Here is a 20,037-nt window from a genome sequence, read left to right on the forward strand (position 1 = left end):
CCTGCCTCTGACACTCATGCTTATGAAAAGCAGGAGCTGTACCTGATCTCAGGCAAAGCAAAAGAAAATATTATTCCCATTGCCCTGCACAAATGCTCAGTTCCATCAGAGCTGTTACAGTGGATGGCAGAGGGGAAAGGTGCTTTCACAATCCAAATACTGGGATCTGGATGGTTGGGGTGAACCTTTGCTACCTGGGTAAATTCACAACCCAAGATTGTTTCTAATCGTAGTTTTAAAGTCCTGTCCTGTTATTGTACAGGCTGAATAATTTCATAAGTAACTATTTCTTCTGAGCATTTGAGGTTGCAGTTAGGTTACTGCAGGAGCACTTGAGTCACCAAATGTTCATCTCTGCTTTCCAAAGCCCTCCCAGCTTTCCAATCCCATTTGGTGTGGGGAGCAGCAGGGACAAAGTGACCCAGCTAAAACATAACTCACCAGAAGAAAAAGTTTATTTTTCAGCTACATCAGTGTCCCTTGTGCTTGTGCACAGCAGGAGACAGCACCATCATAAGAATGGATGAGTAGTCAAGAATGACAGGTTTCCACTGTCATTCTGTGCCACTGCCCCAAAATCACTTGAGACTCCTCTCCCTCAGTCTTTTGGGTCTAACAGAACCTGTTTTAAAGAAATAATTGTTTAAGGATGAAAGTGTACCCTGAAAAGCATGCAAGTGAGCAAAGAGGGAGCTGGGAAGACTGAATAGAAATCACAAAAAATTACAATTATCTACATATTTATTTCTAAAAAAAAAAGGCCTTCTGGCCCATTCTTTTTTTTTCTTTTTTTCTTTTCTTTTTTTTTTTTTTTTTTTGATTGCTCCTTGTAATAAATTCTGCTGGCTAAAACATCATCCAAAATGTAATCCTGGGTGCAGTGTGGTGTTTCTGCTGATGCTGCTCAATAGTCACTCTCCCACATGCACACTGAAACAGAAGTTGAAAAAAAAAAAATTTTGATTTTTAAAAATTCTGCGACTTTTATCCTGGGAAGAACACAGTAATGGACATCCTAGGAATGTTTACTCTTTTTTCCACCTCCAGTACTTTCTTTTTTCTCTGCTCTATTCCAGGATCTGCTGTGCTTTCAGTGCATCAACTTTTACAGTCTTGAGAGCATTTAAGTAGAAGGTAGAGTATAAATCACTGTCGTTAAAAACAGAAAAAGAGGCAGAGGTGGTCAGCAAAGAGGGTGTCTTAGGTTGGAAATGGGTGTGTGTATTCTATTCCTATCTGTAGAGTTATCTTCTGTTAATTGGATAGTTTTCTTTATCTCTTCTACAACCAATCCTCTCTCTGGGAAATATCTTCTGTTAATGTGCCATTGAGTCTCACTGCATGATTGATAAAATTACATCATCCCATTGTGAGATGCTCTGCCCAGGGGGAGGAGCCAGGCATTCCTACCTGGGTATAATCAGAGATTTGGAAGACCACAGCCAGCCTTTTACACGGGATTCCCAGAGAAGCAGCTGCCTTTTCCACTGGATTTCCAGAGGAAGACCAGGCTCATCTACACCACCACTGGATCTTCAGAGGAAGACCACACCCTTCTACAGGATCACTGCATCAACAGAACCATATCTGCCTCTCCAGGAGGATGGCAGCCACCATTTCAATTGGATTGCTACCAACACCCTGACCAACAGGGTGTCAGGCTATATCCTGACTCTCTCAGTGTTGTTTTGTATCACTGCATTGTTTATTTTATTCTTTTTTAATTTTGTTCCTAATAAAGAACTGTTATTGAAAAGACACCTGTCTTTTCAAACCAAGACAGAAGGATTTGGGAAAGCAAATCACCTGAGAAAATATGATTTCTTTATGATTTTGGGAGAGTAACATGCATCTTAGTAAGCTGATGGACTTTCCAGCATGCCTAACCTGCTTCCAGAAAGTCATTACAGAATCCAACTGGTCCTTGAACGTGTTGTTTATTTTGGGTGTTACTGTTCCTCTGGCTTTCCACTCTTCTTCCATGTTGTCTCATCAATAAAAAGCCCTAGTTGTGGGACAGTTTTGCCAGGAGAAAGAATAAGGATCACAGGCATGCAAAGCTGATTTCCTTTGTTCATCATGCTTATAAGGGGGAATAATAGAAATTGCTATCTTAAAATTAACATATATCATACTAGAAGCTTCTGATTACAGGACTGGACACTAGCAAAATTCTAGCTGTGCTCAACAGAACAAGGTATTTTACTGAAAGGACCTAAGGGATTTTTCTCTTGGTAGTTTTTGTTTGGTTTGTTGTTTTTTTTTTTTTCCCTCCGAAGATCCTTCTAAGATATAAGAAAGGTCTGAGCCTGAAAACAGTTTAGCCCAGGTACATGGACTTGCATTTTCTGGAGCTGCAGGGACAAACCCAAGGACTTCCTACAATGGCAGACAGTGAACTTTCCCTGAAGCATCTTTCAGGTAACCAGTTAATTAGGTATTATGGTCACAGGGCTGAAGGGTGTGAGTGTATACAAGAGCAGGAAAGTGGGACACAATGAAAAGCACTGGGGGGTGGGAGAGTGAACCAGTCAGAGGCAATCTTGGGGCAGTTTGATAAAATGTCTGAATCTGAACAGGCTGATATAAATCTTGTGTAGCTGCTAAGCCTCCCCACTTCAGCCAATACACATGAGAAGACTTTGCTGCAGACTGGGAAATCTTTTACCTGTCAGAGGTGAGACGCACTTAAAGAACCTGCTGGTGACTCTTGACACTTTCTGCTCGAGTTTGCGGACCCCGGTGATCCTCTCCCCTCCCGGGAGTGAGGCAAGGGGTCCGGAATCTCCAGCATATGCCAGCGGGGTAGGGCAGCGCCCCAGAGGCGCGGGAGCTGGCGGGGACACCTAGCAGAAGCGACATTGGGCAGAGGGGACACCCGGCACAAGTGACATCCACTGAAGGTGACACGCGGCCGTGGTGACACCGGGCAGATGTGACATCCTGGCTGGGGAGGGCCGGGGGAGCTGCGCTGCCCCTGCGGTTGTCCCGCCGCTCCCTGCGGAGCATTCAGGGACCGCAGAGCAGGAATGAGGAGCTCCGGCTGCGCAGCCGCCACCGCCCCGGGCGTCCCCCTGGGGCTTGGGATTTACTCCTGAGCTTGCTTCCAGGGACCGGTCGTCTCCCCAGTCTGCGGTGACCCCCTCCGGCCATCTCCCCTTCCCCTTCCTTGAGCATCCCCGTGCTGGCGTAGTCACATGTTTGGTCTTTGATGCCTTTAATCCCACCCTCAGCGCCCGAGAGGGAGGAGAGAAATTCGCGGAAGAGAAGTGAGCCACACGCCGAGAGCAGGATCCCGGCGGGAGCGGAGCTGCGGGAGGGAGGGAGGCGGGAGCGGCCGTGAGGGGCTGCCCAGCGGATCGGGTAAATCTCCCGCTCGGATCGGGGAAATGGCCCGCTGGGATCGCGCTGTCCCGGGGGAAGGCTTCCCCTTCCCCTGAGGGGGATAAGGGGGCGGGCGGTGCTCCGAGGCTGGGGGAACGGGGAAAGGGGGGCCACGAAGTTATGGCTGATGAGCAGCCACAACTGCTCATCGGGGCTGGGCTTGGCTGCTGTGGCTGCGGCACCCGACCCGGCAGGGAGGTGGAAACCCTCCAGGGATCGAGGAGATGTTTCTGTGTTTGCTCCGGGGATATGCCTGTACATGGTGACGAGCGAGGACGAGTGGCCGGAGCCTGGCCGCGCCTCAAGAAACGGCCCCTCCCTTAGGGGAGATGAGTGGAACTCTCAAGGGAACGGGGAAAAGCCAGCCAGCTTCTGCCCTGAGCTTGGTGCCACCCGGAGCAGCCCTCGCCCGAGGTAGAAGCGTGGCCAGAATCTCTCTGGTCTAAAATCCGGGCAAAGAGCTGAGGACTGGGCACACTTAAATGCCCTCCGTGTGTGTCTGCAACGAGGGCAGAGAGTGGAGGTGGGATCAGCTTTTCTTATCTAACGCCCTCTCCTCTTTGACCATCCCCACTGAGGTAACTGCCATTAATCCCGGTGCTTTACGGGTCACCTTGTGCTACCTGGCAGCTCTCCCGAAGGGAACGAGGAGCACCTAAGAAACCCAATGGCTGAAGTCGCTGACATTTAGAATCAAAGGCTGCTGAGGAAATCTGCAGTTGTGCTGTGATGCAGCAAAACACGAAACGATGGTGTACACTACAGGTTCATGGGCTGGCTTCTCCCCTGCAGTCACTGAGAAAATAATTTATGTATAACCATTTGAGCACATCAGGTTCAGCAAGCATTTGCCAGCACAAAAGCCAGGAGGAACACCCTCCTGCACATGTGAAATCTGCTGATTTCTTGTCTGTCCAACAAGGGCATTACTAATTGTACCACGGATTATTTTTCAGCTCCTGCATTTACCTCATTCTCTCCCCTTGGGGCTCAAGCAGATCACCAGGATCCCCCAGAACCAGGGCATTCCATTCACCACGCCTTTCCGTGCAGGGTAAACACTCTGGTTCTTGCGTTGTGGGGGGAGGGGAGGAAGAGGGTGTATATTCCTCGGGCACAAGTGGTGAATACAGGGAAATCAGTAGTTTAACAATAGTAGACAGTCTCTTCAAAGAGGAATGCTTTTTATCAATATGATGAAACATTTCTCTTTCAAACAGAGTTTGAATCAGAATACTCTGGCTGTTGTCTTGTACAGTTTTGGATTTTTATTGTTACATAGACCCATCCCAAGTGGAAATTTATGGGTTTGTCATCAAAGACCTTTGTTCGCAAATATTCTATTTCCTTATTCCTGTGCTTTATTCTTCACAGTCATAAGCAACAGTACAGCTACAACATCTGCAGTGTTAGCAGCCATCACTACATCTGTTTCCTTTTCTCTCCCTCCATTCTTACACCCACAACTCTTCTGGCACAGGTGAATGTTTAAGAGAATTCATCATTGTGGGAATAACAAAAAGGTGTTATTAATAATTAGATGATGATCAAATGATATTTAATGATAAATAAGTTGCAAATGGTGATTAAGGAATAATTCAATTATAATTTAACAATTATTTAACAATAATTAATAATTAAGCTGTAATGAATTGATAATTGAACCATATTTTAGTTTCTGATTTCAACAATGATTTAAACCATGATTAGATTCTGCTACTTACTTCTACACCTAAAGCTATAGCTGGATATATAAATGTCATGAACATACATAGGAAGTACTTGCAGAAACTTGTTGGGACTGCTGGGGTCCTACTGACACAGAGAGGGAATTTCAGTGACAGAGTCACCAAGTTGGTAAGGGCCTTAATTTAAAGCTGCTGTGGGAGGGGAACTTCAAGCATTTCAGTTTAAAGCCAGGGCTAGCAAGAGAGGCCCAGAACACAGGGAGGGATCACAGATCAGCAGGAGGGCACCTGAATGGCAGCACAAAGGAATTCCAACCACTCCAGCCACTGCTCTGCCTTCATCAGAGTCCAACTTACCTGCCTCTGTGCAAAGGCATGGGGAATGAATCCAGGAAGCTGGAGTCACGGGCACACCTGCAGGGCTGGCAGCTCTTTGGCATCATGGCAATGTGCTGGGGTGGCTCCTGAGGCTGCAGTGGTGGAATGGAAGGATACAGAATCTTTAGCAAGGACAGATGGAGGAGATGAGGAGGGGTCACCCTCTATGCCAGTGACCAGCTGGAGTGAATGAAGCTCTGCCCAGGGATGGATGAGGATCTGTCCAACAGATGATGAATCGGCATTAAGGGAGGACAGGGACAGGTGACTTTATTGTGTGGGTTTGCTAGAGGCCACTGCACCAGGACGACCAAGTGGATGAGTCCCTCTATAGAAAGACAGACAGACTCTTGTGATCACGAGCCCTGTTTCTCTTGGGGCACCTCAACTCCCTGTCACACCTACCAAAATCACAGACAGCTCTCCAAAGTCATTGCCTTAAGTCTCTGTGCTTAGCTATTACCTTGCAGACCTCTTCTCAGGCTGCTCTCCACTCCCAGTTCCATCTGATCTGACTGCTGGATAGCAGCAGAGGGAGCACTGCTTTCCCATGGGATTGCCCTGCAGGGAGGCAGCCAGGTGAAATGGGCTCTGTGCATGTTTCTGTGACAGAGGAAAATCAATATACATGAGAAACAAGACAGAAGTTGGAGAAATATCTGTAGTGAATATATATTGAGTTCACAGCCGCTTTCACTGGTGGCATAGTCTTATCCTCTTATTTCAAACAAAATGGCAAAGTGTCATTCACCTGCCACAGCTATGTCCTTCACTTCTTAGTGCAGTAGCTGTCAAACTGTGCTTCATGGATCTCTAGGGATTTATGAACAACCTGTAAAAGTTAACTACAGTCTGATGAGAATAGCAATCCAGCCTATGAGGAAATTTACATTCCAGTTTTAACTCTGCAGTTTCCTGTGTTACCTAATTGGTCACGGTTACACCCTGCATATTTGTGCATTTTTACTGTTCCAATTGTGCTTAAATTCCATCTCCTTGGAGAGAAGAGGTCCGTACATTCACTGACAGGCCTTGAAGAATGGCAAATCAAAACAGACAGCAATGCCTTAAATTTCTATCTCATGCACTGCATAATATTTGCAAAGGGCCAAGTCCTCTGCCCCTCTCTAGCCACTTCACACACAGTGTTACATCTTTAGTACATAGATCATAAGAAACAAAAGTTCTAAGGGAGCTGAGAGCTTAAGTGCAGCAACCCCGATCTCTGCCTGGCTTATCTGATGATAAGATGACAGATGCCACTCATCATCTATGAACAACAAAAGAACAATTGCTTTCAGCAGTGCTTGAGGAGGTGAGAGATATATTTGGTACCTGCCAGTAAAATGCAATCAAACAACTACTGGTCTCTTACCATTAAGGTTCCTCTGAATGTTTTTTATCAGCTCTTGCTGGGATGGTTGTATTTTCTAGGGAGCCCAGCTCCCAGTTTGGCTTGGAAGTACAACAATCAGATCTGTGCATGCTTGGCTTCTGCGGGACACTGGTGTTGTCAAGGGAGGCCTGACACATTGCAGGAATATTATCTGGCACCTGACCTACTAAAAGCTGTCAGAAAAACAAGAGGAATTGCAGATGAGAAAAGCTGGCCATCTGGCCCAGTAATAGGGATCAGCTCATGGCAGGGACCTCAGGTTTTGGAATTTGAGGATATCTGTACAGTCCCTGTCAGCATGCCCATATGTTACAGGAGATCTCTTTGGCTCCTTGGGAAGCTTCCATTGGCTCCCTCAGATTCGAGCAGGATGTTTGTCACAGCACCACAAAGGCCTTATCTCTGCCAAAGAGGGTTCATCAGCAGGGGAGCTCATCCTGAGCTGGCAGCTCTTCTGCATGGTGTTAGGCTGAGGTGTAGAAAAGCTGTTCACACAAAGGTTTCAGCTTGGGTGCTACTATAGGATCAAAAGTGTAAGGTACCACTTGTGTGAGCACCATTACTTCCACCAGTGCTAAGGCCCAGCTGGAGCTGTGACAGCCCGTGACATTTCCATGACATTTTCCAAGAGCCTGCCTTTGTTTCCCTCTTTCATCCCTTTGTGGAGAGGTGACTCTATGGCTCTGACAAAATGACTTCATCCAGTTGTTTTTATGTTAGGAAAGAAATGGCTTTTCGCACTGACACTGAGAAGAAGTGCAGATAGGCCAAAAAGAGTAATTTAATAATGTAATTGTACAGGCATAGTTGTCTCTGTCTCCTGGTGCAGGAAGGAGAAGGCAGATGGTTTCTCTTAGATCAGCTATCCAGAGCCTAAAAATTTACAGCTTTGAAACATATAGGAAACTTTGTTTCAGGAAGACCTCTCTGTGGAGAGGAGTTTGGAGCAGACAGAAAGTGAGCTTTCTCTTTTAAAGCACAAGCACAGCAGACAGTACTCTACACCCCAAAGAATACATTATTTATTTTTCTACTCTCCTCAGTGTGCAAAGACGTGAGTTTTCCTGAACAGCTTAATTCAGCCAAGTAATTAGGGGACTAATGAAGATATGATATAGATTTGGAATTAGGTGTTTCTGGAAGGAATCTTCATCATGAGAATCCAAGAAAAGAAACAAGCCAAACTACAGCTTTATATCACCACAGCTTCTAGTCGTGTTTAAGCAGTGGCTCAGTTCTTCTACACAGGACATGTGTAAATGTGGCCTCCATTGCAAGTATTTATATGGTTCCAAAGTAGTTATTATTCAGGTTTAATAAAGTGGGGGGTTTTTAAGGCACTATAAAATCCAAACCTGATTCTTCCTTTTCTTCTCAGACTTTTTTTTTTCTGTCTGAAATGCCACTTGCATGAAAAACAAACAAGATGTTTTTCCCCCTAGAAAGGGAAAAAAATGAAAATGACAGTACAAAGATCTCCTGAAAGGAGTGTCTCCTCTGAAGTCAGAACCATCCTAATGGCTGGAAAACAGCCTGAGCAGAAACTCTGCATTCAAATCCTACAGATAAGAGAAAGCTTCACCTCTGCAGAAGTGAGAATTTATTAATCCATATTTTGAACTCTGAGGTTCCCAGTGTTACAGACAAAAGATGTGAAGGAGGTCAGTCTCTTCCCTCTCTTCTAGATTTTTCAGCTTGTTTTTCACATTAACTGCAGTATTTGACCTGCTGTAGTACATTCCTGACCATTTTTAGCCTCTGTGGTTATTTCACTGCCCAGTGAAAACAGACTTTTCCTCAGCAGACAGAGTGACAAAAAGCCAGTGTGTCTGTCCATGTGAGTGTGAACAGCTCAGGCAGCAGAGGAAGATGTGAAGAGTAGCAGTAGTGTCTGTGTGTGATTACTGTTTTCTTGAGGCTCCCTGAGATGCAGAACAAGAGCTCTAAGATCTCGAATTCTGTTACTGGTGAAGTGAAGTGAGGGTTAAGTCATAACGCTTGGAATTACGACAGTGATTGGATGGCTGCATGGGTGACTTCCAGTCCTGTGTGCTTTTCCAGAGGAAACTGGAAAAGGAGGTACCTCCACAGAGATTTGTGCTCACCTGCAGCACCTCACCGACCCTGCCTTGAGCTGGGAGCTGGGACACCAGCAGGTGGAGTCCCCACACCACTTTGCCAGCACTGCCGGGCTTCAGACTCAGTGTGAGTCTGGCTGCAGGGACCTAGGACATGAACAACAAGTTCAAGGGTTGCAGAAGAGCAGGATGTCAAGTGAGATCTTGTTTGATTTCATCTCATGAGGCTGCAGCTCCCCCAGCTCTGCTGGCCACTAGGGAGGACAGGACAACCATTTTTCCCTCTTCAGTAGAAGATGGTATGAGGGAAGGAGGTCTTCCTTGGGTGAATGTTATCATCATAGAATCATAGGATGGTTTGGGTTGAAGGGACCTTACAGAACAGCTAGTTCCAAACTCCCTGCCTGATTCCACTCACTTAATCAGGTTGTTCCAAGAATTATTAATGAAGAAATGCTCAAAGAATTCTTACTAGTGCTTCAATATATATCACAAGATCTCATTGCCAGCTCATAGGTTTTGTAGCTCAGAGCTTCAGCACAGCTGGAAGATGGAAAGTAATCTTTATTTCCTGAGAACTAAACTACCTTCTAGTCTACCTTCATCTCCTTTTCCCACTGGGGTCCTCACTTTCAAGTTTGGAGGCTTGCTCAGAGACAGTGATGTTTGTATCAAGAGAAGGCTCGACAGTGTGAGCTGTAGAATATGATTCTGCATGTTTGTGTTCTCTTAATGCTTGTGACAGGTTAGCTGGAAGGCCCAGGATTCTGGATGAATAAATGCATTTAAATGCCAGATCTTTGCATGGATTTCAGGTCTTCACATCCTGAATCCTCAGGACTTGGATCTTGCAGCTGAAGTGCAGCCATCGCCTTTAAGGCCTTTACAAGGTTCTCTGATGCAATTCAATGCAGCATTTTTGCAACAGGATTGTGTAACAAGACAGGAAAAGAAAGCTATATGGGAAGAAGCTGCAAATTCTCATGCATCAGCATGTAAATTTGTTCTCAATTTAATTACTCTAAATCTTGTCTTGAGCCCTAAGAGTGCACAAACATTTGTGATTGTTTGTGCCACAAAGATGCCACAATCTACGTAAGGATGGTTTGAGATCTCACAGCATGAACTGCCTGTTCACTAACAAATATTTGGAATAACTCTTGTATATTTTGCAAAATTGGAGAAACTGCACTGAACACCCAGTGCACATTCAGTCATCTCAGAGAGGGGAACATGAGTACCTCAGTTCTTAGGGAGAGGGATTAGGAAATTAAAGGGAGAATGAGACAACCAATTAAAAGTGAGACTACTGACAAAAGAGAATTCATCTGAACAACCTAACTGCCCTGATTTTGGGTAAGCTTTTGTCAGCCAGGCTGTGAGGTCTCCAGGGCAGCCAGAGAAGCAGATATGGAAAAATCTAACTTTGGTGAAGGTGGATGTTTGCTTAAAGTGAATCTGTATACAAAAATTATTACATATTTATGTGAATACTTCAGTTTAAAATTGAAGGCATATACTTCTGAATTGTGTACTTTTAGATAAGGAGTCAATGGCTCAATTGCAACATGTTCATGTTGCTGTGCCTATGTATTTCACAGGGTCTAGTGAGGAGGAGACATCTGAAAGAAACAGGCACACACATTACCCTTAACATACACAGGCTCTTAGTGAAGTAAATTGGTGTCTTTGTTATATGGCTTCACATTTCAGGGAGGACAGTGTAAAAAACCACATTTGAAAGTGCGTGAGCAGCAGCAGGGAAGTATGTATGTCTCCAAAGAGGTAAAAGTTTTTATCTCCAATATATGCTAGACTAAGATACAGGAATTCTGGCTTTGCTTCGTGGCTGTGATCTAAACATTATTATGTCACTGTCACCAGAGAGGGGTACCTAACCTTTAACAGAAAGGGATTTACACACATCCTGCATCCACCTTGCCTGTTGGTACATGTTTGAAGCACAGTAACAAACACACAAAGTCCTTTCGAGCTTGATTAGATCAGAGTTCCTATGTGTTAAGAAAGCCTTAGGGGTCCTTTGCTGGAAATTAAGTTTGGCTCATCTGTCCTCAATGTCCCAGGACTATTCTGTGATGCCTCCACCATAAGGATTACACAGGGCCTTGTATTTTAGCTTACTCAGAGACTAGTCCCCTGCTTTCTATTTTCTCTGTCAGTTCCTATTTCACTAACCATCCTTTTTTCTTCCTTTCTGGGCTTGGACAACCTGTGCAGGTTTGGCAGCAATGGCCCCAGTGGTATCCTGCAGTCCAGGGAGAAGGATGCATTGGAAGTGAAGGATTGAGGGCATGAGCAGTGCAGGAGTACCCTCCTTCTGCAGCAGTTATGTTCCACCGAGCCTGGCAGCTCTGTGGGAAGTGGTGCCGTTGGTCCAGCCCTTTCATCCATCTCCTCACCCTGACTGTGGTGACTTTTGGTGTGCTGGCACCTTTGATCTGCCACCGGCTCCTGCACTCTTACTTCTACCTGCGGCGCTGGCACCTGAACCCCATGAGTCGGGAGTTCCTGGAGCAGAACCAGCAGGAGGGCCAGGATGCTCTCCGTTACTTTGAGAAGATGCAGATGCCAAACACTTCCGAGGCCTACAGCAGTGACACCTTCCAGCCCTTGCTGCTGATCACCATTATCACTGTGCAGAGGCAGAATGATTTCCACTACGTCCTGCAAGTGGCCTCCCACTTCCACCGCCTCCTCCAGAAATGTGGGGCGCGTTGCCAGAGCCATCGCATGCTGCTCTGTAACGTGGAATCGGACCCCAGCAGCCATCAGGATGTCAGGCTCCTGAGCAGCCTCTTTCCTACAGTCAGTCGTGACAGAACTGGAGAGAATCCTGACCCCAGCCTGAACCAGTTCGAGAAGGAGAAGCAGGACTACATCTTCTGCCTGGAGCAGTCACTGTTGATGTACAGTCCAGAGTACATCCTCCTGGTGGAAGATGATGCCGTGCCAGAGGAGGAGATATTTTCTGTCTTGCATCACCTCTTCTCGGCCCGGTTCTCCAAGCCCTACCTCAGAGACGCTCTCTACTTCAAGCTGTACCATCCTGAGAGGCTCCAGCACTACATCAACCCCGAGCCCATGAGGATCCTGGAGTGGCTGGGCCTGGGCATGTTCCTGGGGCCGGTGCTGAGCTGCGCGTACTGCTGGGCCGCGGGGCGGGCGGGCCCCGGCTGGTGCCTGGTGGCATTCTTTGCCCTGTACAGCATGGCGCTGTCGGAGCTGGTGGGGCGGCACTACGGGCTGGAGCTGCGCCGCCTGCACCCCGCGCTCTACAACGTGGCGCCAGCCAGCGAATGCTGCACACCTGCCATGCTCTTCCCCGCTGCCTCCGCCCGCCGGGCCTCGGCATACCTGCGGGGGCTGCGCTGCCGCCGGGGCTTCGCCAAGGACACTGCCCTCTACTCGCTGCTGCGGGGCAAGGGCGAGAACGCCTTTGTGGTGGAGCCCAACCTGGTGCGGCACGTGGGGATGTACTCCAGCCTCCGACTGAACAGCGACCCGAAACTGCTGTGAGCTGCTCCTGCCTTGCTGCACAACCACAACCAGCACACTCGCCATGGGGCAGAGGGACAGTGTGCAAACTTGGAGTTTGTGCTGCTTGTCAAGAATAACTCTCTCTAAAAGTACAAGTTTTCTTAAAAAATCAGCTTTTGTTCATGGAGACCCTATTTAATATGAACTTGGAACTGATGCATCACCATGCACTACCTGGGAGGGAAGTGGAGGATTCCAGCTAACTCTCCTTAGCCATTCCCAAAGAAAAGCTCTCACACCAACATGCACGGCTTTCCTGCCCACTCTTCCTGGACAGCGGTTACAAAAATCCTCACCTTAGGGCAGCAGAAATGTTGGACAAAGTGAATGTTTCAAATTTAAGCTAATGAGGATAGGAAGGCCTTATTTGCCCATCCTTACTAAGGTCTCATCTCTGACCTGTCTCTGTTCCAAAGCTGTGGTTTTGAGCAGACCCTTCAAAAGCAGAAGTGGTTTGCAGGAACTTTCCCACAAATTCTGCCTAGTTTCTTTGAAGTTTTGAAGTCTCTTTAGCTACTGTCTCCCTATCTGCACCTTCAACATTTCCGCTTCAACCAGAGGCTCTTAAAAACAAAAGCTGTGCTACTTCATTAAGGGTCACCTCTGAGAGTAGGGATCAGAAAACAGAATCACAGCCACTGGTGTCACACAGATAGGCCACAAAGGCACATTTTCCATTGATACACAACACACATATTACACAATGATTGCTCTGTTGGTTGGGATCATCACTCGTTGTACTGGATCCATTAAAAGAGGTCTTGTCAGCCATTGAGTGAACTTAGACATTCAACATGAATTTACCTTGACTGTCCCTCAGCAGAGAGGCAAAGGAAAGATTCAGTCAGGTGCTGTTTTGCAGGATCCTTGTTCATTCTGGAGCTGTAATTCACAGCTCAGCTGGAGTGGTTCATTCACTGCTCCTGGCAGAAAGCAAAATACCTGTGGGAAACAAAGACAGCTGTTCACAAGAGCAAGCAACAACAGCACAGCACATCAAGGGCCAGTCTGACACTGACCATGTCTCCTGGTTGTTGGGCATGTGGGAGAGGTACTTTGCGCCAGGGCTGTGGGCACAGTTTAATAGAAAACCTTGCAGATGACAAGAGACTTCATACTGAAAGAAAACAGGCAAAAATCAGGTATATCTGATGAAAAGCCTACTTTGGCTTTAGTTAGCTTTGAATCAAATTAATTTCAAGGTGGCATTTGGTTGAACTATTTTAAAAATCATATTCCTTGCTTTGGAATGAACCAAGAAAATATTTTTTGTTGAATTTAATCAGTGGGGGTTGTTTGGTTTTTTCTTTTTGGTAACGGACGGGGTCTGCTTTGGATTTTCTTGTCCCAGCTCTCTCCCAGGTGATTTATGCCTTAAGCTCTCAACAAGTCTGATTGTAGGTGAGAAATACCTAAAGCTCTTGAGAGATGAAACCAAAGAAAATGGCAACCCTCCCTCTGTCAGCACGGTGGGCAACAGTTACACAGCACGAAGGCACAGTGCAGGTTAGCTGAGAAACAGCATCGCAGCAGTGCTTTGCTCTCCAGTAATCAGCTGGATACCTTCAGAAAATCTTTGGAAATTAGAGTGAGTAAAAACTGCCTGTGGGCTTCATGCCATTCCAAAGGCCTGGCCTTTAGGCCTTCTGGCAGAAGATGCCAGGAAAATGGCACAGGCAAAACCACATTTTGTTCCCAGCCACTGGAAGCCCTGGAAATGCCAGGGTAGTCACACAGTGGCAGGTGGGCAAATCTCTCCTCTGGCTTCACTGTAGTGGGGTTTGGGTGTCAGGATTTGAGTGTCACTGTGTATTTATTCCACCAAGTGCCTGCACATACAACTGTGTCTTCAGCTGTGAATGTTTCAGTGCTTGCTCTTCTCTCTTTTATGTCCTTGTACTGTAAAAATCCAGGACAGTGCTCTGTTCTTTCCATTCATATTCATTCTTGCAAAGAAAATCTCACAGCAAGAAATGGGACAGAAAATGGAAATAGGAAGAGGGGAAAGCAAGCAAGCAAGCAATCAAGAAAGAAGCTGTATCCAGTTAATAAATGTTTTGTTGAGGAAATGATTTATCCATTTGTCTCGAAGTTATTTTCCTGTTTGTCCAGTAGTACTTAATTTGACGTTTCAAAAGTCCAGGAGAGGTCAATAATTTCACTGAGTCTCGTAGCTGGAAATAAAGAACATGAATTTGAGGCATCCCCTCTAAACCAGAAGACAATTTTCATGGCATAAGAGGCGACAGAATTTGACTGCGAGACCAAACAATGTGCAGAGGGGCCCAGGGCTTGAACTTGCCAGTGTGAGAGTTTCAGATAAACCAACTGAGAAGAAATTCCTTTGTGCAAGAAGCAGGTTAAGAAATTCTTTATGTCCTTCTGGGACAATTTCCTAAAGTGCACAACTCACCTTCACAACAGAGGTGCTGCTTTGCTGAGCATCAGGAAGCTGTTCTGAGTTACTCAGGTACTTGCACAGTGCCCAGCCTGCCAATGGGGCATCCCAGGAAAGGGCTCCTGCAGCTGCCTTCCAATCTCCCAGAAGTAGATTGAGTCTTGTTTCTCTTTTCTGTGCTGCATGTTTTACTAGAAATTAGAAGTCAGAGAAGTCAGAACAGAGAATGGGAAGCTACTGTGAATTCTTAATTCCTGTTGGATTTTGTTCTGCAGTTCAGGCTAAAAATGCAGTATTCAAACACCCAAAAGCCTTTTCCCTCTCTTTTCTGTGAGGGGAGTGGAGCTGAGCTGCCCCATCTCAGACTACAGAAGTTCAAAGCATGGTATTAGCTTCCTGAAATGTGGCCTTAAGAGCTTGGTTTCTTTCACTTTAAATCAAGCTTAGTGACTTTTTGAAACAAAGAGTGTGGCTTTGCTTGGGTGTTGGTTTGTTCCCAATAGTTTGGAGACATCTTCAATGCAGCAGCTGCTGCTTGCACAAGAGGAGTCTCTTGATTGGCCATCAGCAGGACCCAAGGCTTTACTGTCCAAGACAGTTCAGGGGGAGTTATTAACTTAAACAAAAACTACGTTCATTTCCAAAGTGTGTCCAACATAAACATGGTACAGGCAGAACACAGGGCATAAATTGACAGATCTCAACTAGATTAGAAACCCAGGAGGATTTTGTACCTCCAGCAGGCATCAATGTCTTAATGAGAAGGCACTGCATTTGAAGAGAGAAAAGCCTTCCTTCCTGTGGTGAGGAGCTGTGAATCACCAGATTGGGTATTTCAGCAGCAATTTGTCTGAATACAGGCTGAAATGTTTGGTAGGGTGTTTTTTTGGGGATTTTTTTTTTCTTTTTGGTTTTGGTGTTTTTTGATTAGTTGGTTTTTGTTTTTTGGGTTTTTTTAACTAAATTTATTTACAAGCAAACTTTTCACAAAATAAATAACCTTTTACAAAGACCCTATTAACAGTCTCTTCTTTCTGTGTCCCACTGTTTTCCTGATTGGCTGATCCATCTTTCCTTACCATATTTGACAAAGAAAGATACTCCTATGTTCATGCATTGGCACAGATGTTATAATTTTAATCCAACCCCACTCAAAGCAGGTCTTATTAGGTTTCTCAGGCCCTTCTCCAATCAAAATCGAGGCATTTTACAGGGACCTGAGGTAAAATCAAGCTTTGAGTGCTGGATTTTAACCTTGGCTTACTTTTGTATAGAGAGGGTACATATTTCACAAAATAAAAAGGTAATTTTCTGTGACAGACAGTGGTAGTTACAAAGGCATTGGGAGTTTCTCTCCCAAAGTCAGAGTTTCATTTTGTGTATTTTCATACCAGCTTTACAGACATTGTATCTGAATTCAGCAGATGGCAGGGCCCAACATGTGGCTCTGAATAATCTTCAGTAAAACACAAACCTGCCAAAAATGCATGGAGAATTAGGTACTCCATGGTCTTTGCTTCTTCACTGCATGTCTCTATTCTGGAGTAACTTCATAATCCACTGATTATCTGTCCTGACAGCTTTGGGAGAATCCATCCCATCAGCCAGTTTATCCATGTACCTACAGGCTAAGGGTCAGCCACATCAGTGTCCCTTCCCATGACTTTGTTCTTCATGGCAAGCTAGGAATGTCATGTTGGTGGCTAGGAAGCTAGGAATGACAGTGATTTTTAAATGTTGATGAGTTACATTTTATTGTTCTGTTTCTAAGCCTCTGGGCAGCTGTGTCTACTTTATCTTAGAATTTCTGCCTCAGTGTCCAGTGTTCCTGGACAGAAAACCACATCTACAAATGGTCCTTTCAGCAAGCTCATCCAGTTCAGACATCTGCTGTGGTTTGTATTTTGCAAACAATGCAAATATTAACATGCATTAAAAGCACCTAATTGTGCTTTTTTGGGGTACCATGTGCTGCTCAGATAAACAGGTAATAAACAGTTAAATGTCTCCCTTTATAGAACCCAGGTGTTTGCCTTCTTGCTTTATTTAAAAACAAAATGTCAACAGAAAGGCACAGAGACCAGTGTCATTACAGCATTTACCTTCATGTCCTGTTACAGCTGTTTCTCACAGCCCAGGAAAGTTGCTGCAGGCAGCTCAGTTTAAAGTTGTATCCTTGTTTGCTATACTCACTATTTAAATTAGTGCAAAGATCTGTGTTTTGATAACAGGAGTGTTGCGTGCTTGCCTGTTTTTCATTCCTGGCCATGATGCTTGTTGCAGCCCAGCTTTAAGTTGCACAGAATGCAGAACAAAGTAAACCCTTCCTTGTGCAATCTTCTTGGTGGTTTGAGTCTGTTCTGCCCAACACCCCCCAGCCCACCTGATGTACTTGTCTGCAAACTGCTGTGGAGCCAAAAATACAGGGGCATTTCTTCCAGTGGGATTAACCAGCCAGGCTCTTCATACTGGGTGTGAGGCTGTAGGCGACTGGGGAAAACAAACCACTTAATAAACAATACCTCTGATTAGATAGGGATGAACAAGCTGGACTTTGAGATGGTTAAGCAAGACTGCAGAGTACAGAAAACAGGAAACATCCAGCACAGTGTGGAGAGGTGGGTAGGAGGCAGACTCCACTCTGCTTGAGCCTGCTCAGATTAGACTTTAACCCCATCACGCAGGCAGCAGCCTCCCAGGGCAACAGAGCCAGGTGTTTTTCATGTGGATGCATATTATTCTTGGACATCTTTCCAACTCCGAGTGTTTTTTTCCATTCCATTTCAATCCATTTTACAGGTTTGACCACATCCAAAAGTACTATTTAATTTACTTAAGCGCAGAAAGTAGCTGTATATTTGTATTTTTTTCTTGTGGTGACCATATAATCTCTGAAGTTGCTTCATCCATTTGTTTTTCATCATTCTTTCTGAGGTGTACTGCAATTTATCTCTCTCATTTGAGGTCACTTGAGTAGTTAAACTAGTTAAACGCAAAACATTATCAGAATTACACTGCTAGAAACAGACAATAAAAATCACAATCTGGAAAATCATAAGCAATTACAATATTTTTATCTGTCTTTAAAACAGGCTTTCTGTTGATTTTACTACATTTTATCCAGCAGAAACTCACCTAAAACTTCAGTGTACAACTATTAGATCCTTTGACAGCAAGGCTGGATATAACAAGGACAGCAATTAAATTGTCAAATTCCAAAATGTAAACCCACAAATTAATACATAAGTAATAACTCATGCCACATGTGAATAGAGTTTTCAACGGTCCTTAATATTTTTAAATGCATACTTCTATCAACTTCTATATGGGAAATCCAGATGAGAAGTCACCAGCAGAGTCTCCAAGCCATTCAAATAGAAAATTCACTTATGTTGTAAGACATTTCTTGTGTTTTACCCTAAGCAATCTCTTTTATAGCTAACTACTGCTTTCTATTTCTATGCTATAAAAGGCACAACAATGAACATTTAGGCTCTGTAACTAGTTGTGCATCTTGTTTACAGTGATGTTTCAAACACAGCTATAAAGATTTTTATATTGTAAGACTGTTTCTATCAACTCTTTCATGAATACATCAAAAAGCCATATGTGCAGAACTGCCCCCTGTATTTAGTTAGATATGTATTTAAGCAATCGATTCTCACACATCCAAAACTCAAAATCAGCTAGTATTCCTTTCTCTAATAAATCATTATACTCTTCACTAAAAAATTGTATCAGCAATCACTGCAATAGTCTGCATGACCATTTTTAAAACTACAAAAAACTGAGAGTAGTTGTTCTTTAGTGCAACTGACCTCCCTTCTTGTTCACCCTATCCTTATCCTTGACTGGGATCTTTGTCCTATGTCCTCCTTCCCATGCCAGAAGCTGAGGGGGATGAGGAACCCCAGGGCTGAAGAGGAGAGATGGTTCTGCCTCTGAAACTGAATTTCCACTGGGAGCCCAGCCTTCCTGGACACTGGAGACGTGTGAGAGTTGCCAGGTCTGAGATCAAACACTACCTCCATGAGACAGAATTACAGCTTGGATAATACATCAATTTTGGCATGGAATAATTAGTGCAGGCAGTGATTTGGTAGTTCTTATGGGCCAGGTTAGTTGTTTGGTAAATGCAAGTGCACTGCAAGTCACTCATGATGCAAGCTTTTCCCTCTTATTTAAGAAACCACACTACTATAACCTCATTTTTAAGGGACAATTATCCCCAAAGTATGATTACGTGTGATGGAAATATGTACTTTTTTCCAGTGTAATTTTAATATCACTGTTATTTCTGCACAGTATGGTCAGTGTGATGGGTCTGCAAGCTACCACCTTACAGCAACATCATCTACTATGATTCTTCATTTCATTTTCTGATCTGAAAAAGCTCCCATTCCTAAATTAAGTGAAAAAATTAAGTGTCTTGTATATTCACCTTTTATTCCCTGTGTCCTCAAAATCTCTGTGAGAATCTGTAATCCTGTGTTTGGAGTGCTGGATTGAAGGGGTAGAAGGCCTGGAAAGGCACACACCCCCAATTACTCATCTGGGAATACATTTATATACTTCTGAAGAGTTAAGAATGCAAGGTGGGCTGCAGGGGATTATTTAAAGTGTATCCAAATGTGTGACACTGCTTTTTTTCAAGAAGACTCCCACAGATTTTCTCTAATAGCCCATGAGACCATATCACAGATGAGACATTGAGAATAAAACACTTCCAAGAACTTCCTTCCTATATCAGCTGCTAGCCAAAGCAGGAACAACAGGACTGAAACTCTGACTTTGAGGAAGAAGACCATGATTACGGCACCTTCTTGGTCTCAAGAGGGTCTTAGATAAGCTATTTAATTAAAAATATTTTTACTCTATATTAGGATGCTTCTCTTGTGGTGGAGAAACTTTAATACACCATGGGGTTTGTCTCTTTGCTAGAATGGGAGAAATGGAATGTAAAGCAAACACTGTAAAGCAGGGAAGGCTTTATGTCCATGTCATGTACCACAGCTTCCTTCAGCAAAAAAACACGGATCAGGAAGGGCAGCATGGAGGAAAACAGAGGAAGAGAAGCACGAGGCCTTTGACTGGACTGCACTGTCAGTTCCTTCAGAGGTTTCTCTGCTGACTGGCAGCCTGGCAGGCTCCTAAGGT

General features: G+C 44.7%; 1 protein-coding gene across 1 annotated transcript; it reads left to right on the plus strand.

The window, feature by feature from the left end:
- Positions 1-3,186: 3,186 nt before the first annotated feature.
- PGAP4 (post-GPI attachment to proteins GalNAc transferase 4) lies at positions 3,187-14,883 on the plus strand. The gene is made up of 4 exons (XM_058824077.1): positions 3,187-3,363; positions 4,341-4,438; positions 4,759-4,864; positions 11,163-14,883. Exon 4 carries the CDS (start codon positions 11,274-11,276, stop codon positions 12,459-12,461), a length of 1,188 nt encoding a protein of 395 aa, XP_058680060.1. The 5' UTR covers positions 3,187-3,363; positions 4,341-4,438; positions 4,759-4,864; positions 11,163-11,273; the 3' UTR covers positions 12,462-14,883.
- Positions 14,884-20,037: the final 5,154 nt, after the last annotated feature.

The sequence above is a fragment of the Ammospiza caudacuta genome, chromosome Z, assembly GCF_027887145.1.
Source record: "Ammospiza caudacuta isolate bAmmCau1 chromosome Z, bAmmCau1.pri, whole genome shotgun sequence".
Taxonomy (NCBI): domain Eukaryota; kingdom Metazoa; phylum Chordata; class Aves; order Passeriformes; family Passerellidae; genus Ammospiza; species Ammospiza caudacuta.